General features: G+C 47.0%; 1 protein-coding gene across 1 annotated transcript; it reads left to right on the forward strand.

Annotated features, from left to right (window-relative positions):
* The first annotated feature begins 495 nt into the window (after positions 1-495).
* On the forward strand, positions 496-1,916 carry LOC110066615 (uncharacterized). The gene is made up of 2 exons (XM_020773841.2): positions 496-655; positions 916-1,916. The coding sequence occupies exons 1-2, from the start codon at positions 496-498 to the stop codon at positions 1,914-1,916; spliced, it is 1,161 nt and encodes a 386-aa protein (XP_020629500.2).
* The last annotated feature ends 232 nt before the right edge of the window (positions 1,917-2,148 follow it).

Below are 2,148 nucleotides of genomic sequence, written 5' to 3' on the forward strand. Positions count from 1 at the left end.
TCGGCAAGAAGACGAGACTGAAGCTAACCACCATGGATAGCAGTAAAGGTGTAGACACTGCTCTTGTTAACGACCTGGTGGTATCTGATCTGGAGGAAAATGTTGCCATACTCCTGCCTGAAGTACTTTCTAGACCAGGTATGCCCGTAGGTAGGGACGAAACCCCAAAGCAAGAGGATGTTGAGCGATGGTCTCACCTTCAGGACCATGTGTACGTAACCGATCTGAATTCTGACGTGGATTTATTGATTGGAGCCGATGTTCCTGAAGCCTTGCAGCCGAGAGAAATAATCCCTGCTGCTGATGGAAGTCCATATGCAACCAGAGTTGACCTCGGCTGGGTCATCAACGGTCCAACTGGGACAAAGCAGAAGTATGTACCTAGTTTCTTCGTTACGTCTAAGGAGACTCATCCTATGTGTGCAGCTTGTACTGATCTCGTGGATGCACCTTACTCCGATGGTCCTAAGTATGTCAAGGGATGACCTCAAGTTTATGAACATTGTAGAGGACTCGGTTGTGCAGTGTGCAGATGGACATTACCAGGTTTCACTGCCGTTAAGGAACCTCACCATGAAAATGCCAGTAAATAGGAGTCAGGCTGAACGAAGTGCCTCTTACCTCAAACGCAAGCTTTCCAGTGATACGAAACATCGTGAGGACTATGTTGCTTTCCTAGAATAGGTTATCAGTGTAGGTTACGCAGAGAAGGCACCCCAGAATGTTCTGGATAGATCGGATGGTAAGGTGTGGTTTATTCCACACCACGGTGTCTACCATTATAAGAAGCCGAATAAAATAGGGGTGGTTTTCAACTGTTCCGCCCAGTTTCATGGGACGTCTCTAAACAACGAGCTGTTCCAAGGACCAGACCTAACTAACAGTCTAGTTGGTGTCTTGATTCGTTTTCACCAGGATCCAGTTGCGTAATTGGTGACGTTCAATCAGTGTTTCACCACGTGCGCGTTCCGGAAGAAGATAGAGATGTCCTGCGATTCCTCTGGTGGCCCAAAGGTGACTTCACCAAGAAGCTGGAAGAGTACCGGATGACTGTTCATCTTTTCGGCGCAGTTTCATCGCCGAGTTGTGCCAATTTTGCTATGCGATGGAACGCGGAAGACCACAAGCACGAATTCTCACCCGACGTGGCTAATACGATCTTAAGGAATTTTTATGTTGACGACTGCCTGAAGTCCTTATCGTCGAGTTCTGCAGCAGTCAAGCATGTGGGTGATTTACGTAAACTTATGTTGATTGGTGGATTCAATGTGACTAAATGGGCGAGCAGTGATCGACAAGTCTTAGAGTCTATTCCACTGGAAGAAAGAGCAAAAGATGTGAAGGAGCTTAATCTTAAATGCGATACACTTCCTACAGAGAGAGCTTTGGGCGTGTCATGGTTTGTCGAGACGGATGCGTTCGGTTTCAAAGTGGACATTAAGGAGAAACCTTGTACCAGGCGTGGGAATCTCTCGGGCGTTAGTTCAGCCTACGATCCGCTCGGCATGGCTGCACCCTTCTTTCTCCCAGCAAAGGACTTATGCAGAAAAGGCCTCAGTTGGGATGATGAAATTCCGTGTTTACACTTATCTCGTTGGCAGGCGTGGCTTGCTGATCTGCCGAAGCTCCCACTGAAAAGATGTGTTAAGGGAGCCGATCTGGGAGAAGTAATAATCACTGAAATTCATCATTTCTACGATGCTTCCCAGTGCGCTTGTAGAGCTGTCTCACATCTTCGGCAAGTTAATTTAGATGGTCAGGTTCATTACTCCTTTCTGGTTGGAAAATCCCGCCTCGCCCCTTTGAAGCAGATGAGTATTCCAAGATTGGAATTAGTAGCCGCAGCTGTGTCAGTTCGTCTAAAGAAGTTGTTGAAGAATGAGCTGGAAATTCCAATAGCTAAAATCACCTTCTGAACTGACAGCATGACCGTCCTACGTTACATTGCGAATGAGTCCAAACGCTTCCACGCTTGCGTCGCTAACCGTGTTGCTATCATTAGAGAAGATTCAAGTCCCTCACAATGGAGATACACAGAATCGAAGTCTAATCCAGTCGACGATGCCTCACGAGGAACTTCTGCAGATACGTTCATTCGAAATGACCGATGGATAAAGGGGCCGGAATTCCTTTTAAATCCTCCTTCCG

This window comes from Orbicella faveolata, unplaced genomic scaffold, assembly GCF_042242905.1.
Source record: "Orbicella faveolata isolate gen_17 unplaced genomic scaffold, um_ofav_v1 contig_13, whole genome shotgun sequence".
Lineage (NCBI taxonomy): Eukaryota > Metazoa > Cnidaria > Anthozoa > Scleractinia > Merulinidae > Orbicella > Orbicella faveolata.

Coding starts and splice junctions, on each gene's coding strand:
- LOC110066615 (XM_020773841.2), top strand. CDS start 496: ATGAACATTGTAGAGGACTCGGTTGTGCAGTGTGCAGATGGACATTAC. Junction 656..915: donor TTCCAGTGATACGAAACATC/GTGAGGACTATG, acceptor CGTTTTCACCAG/GATCCAGTTGCGTAATTGGT.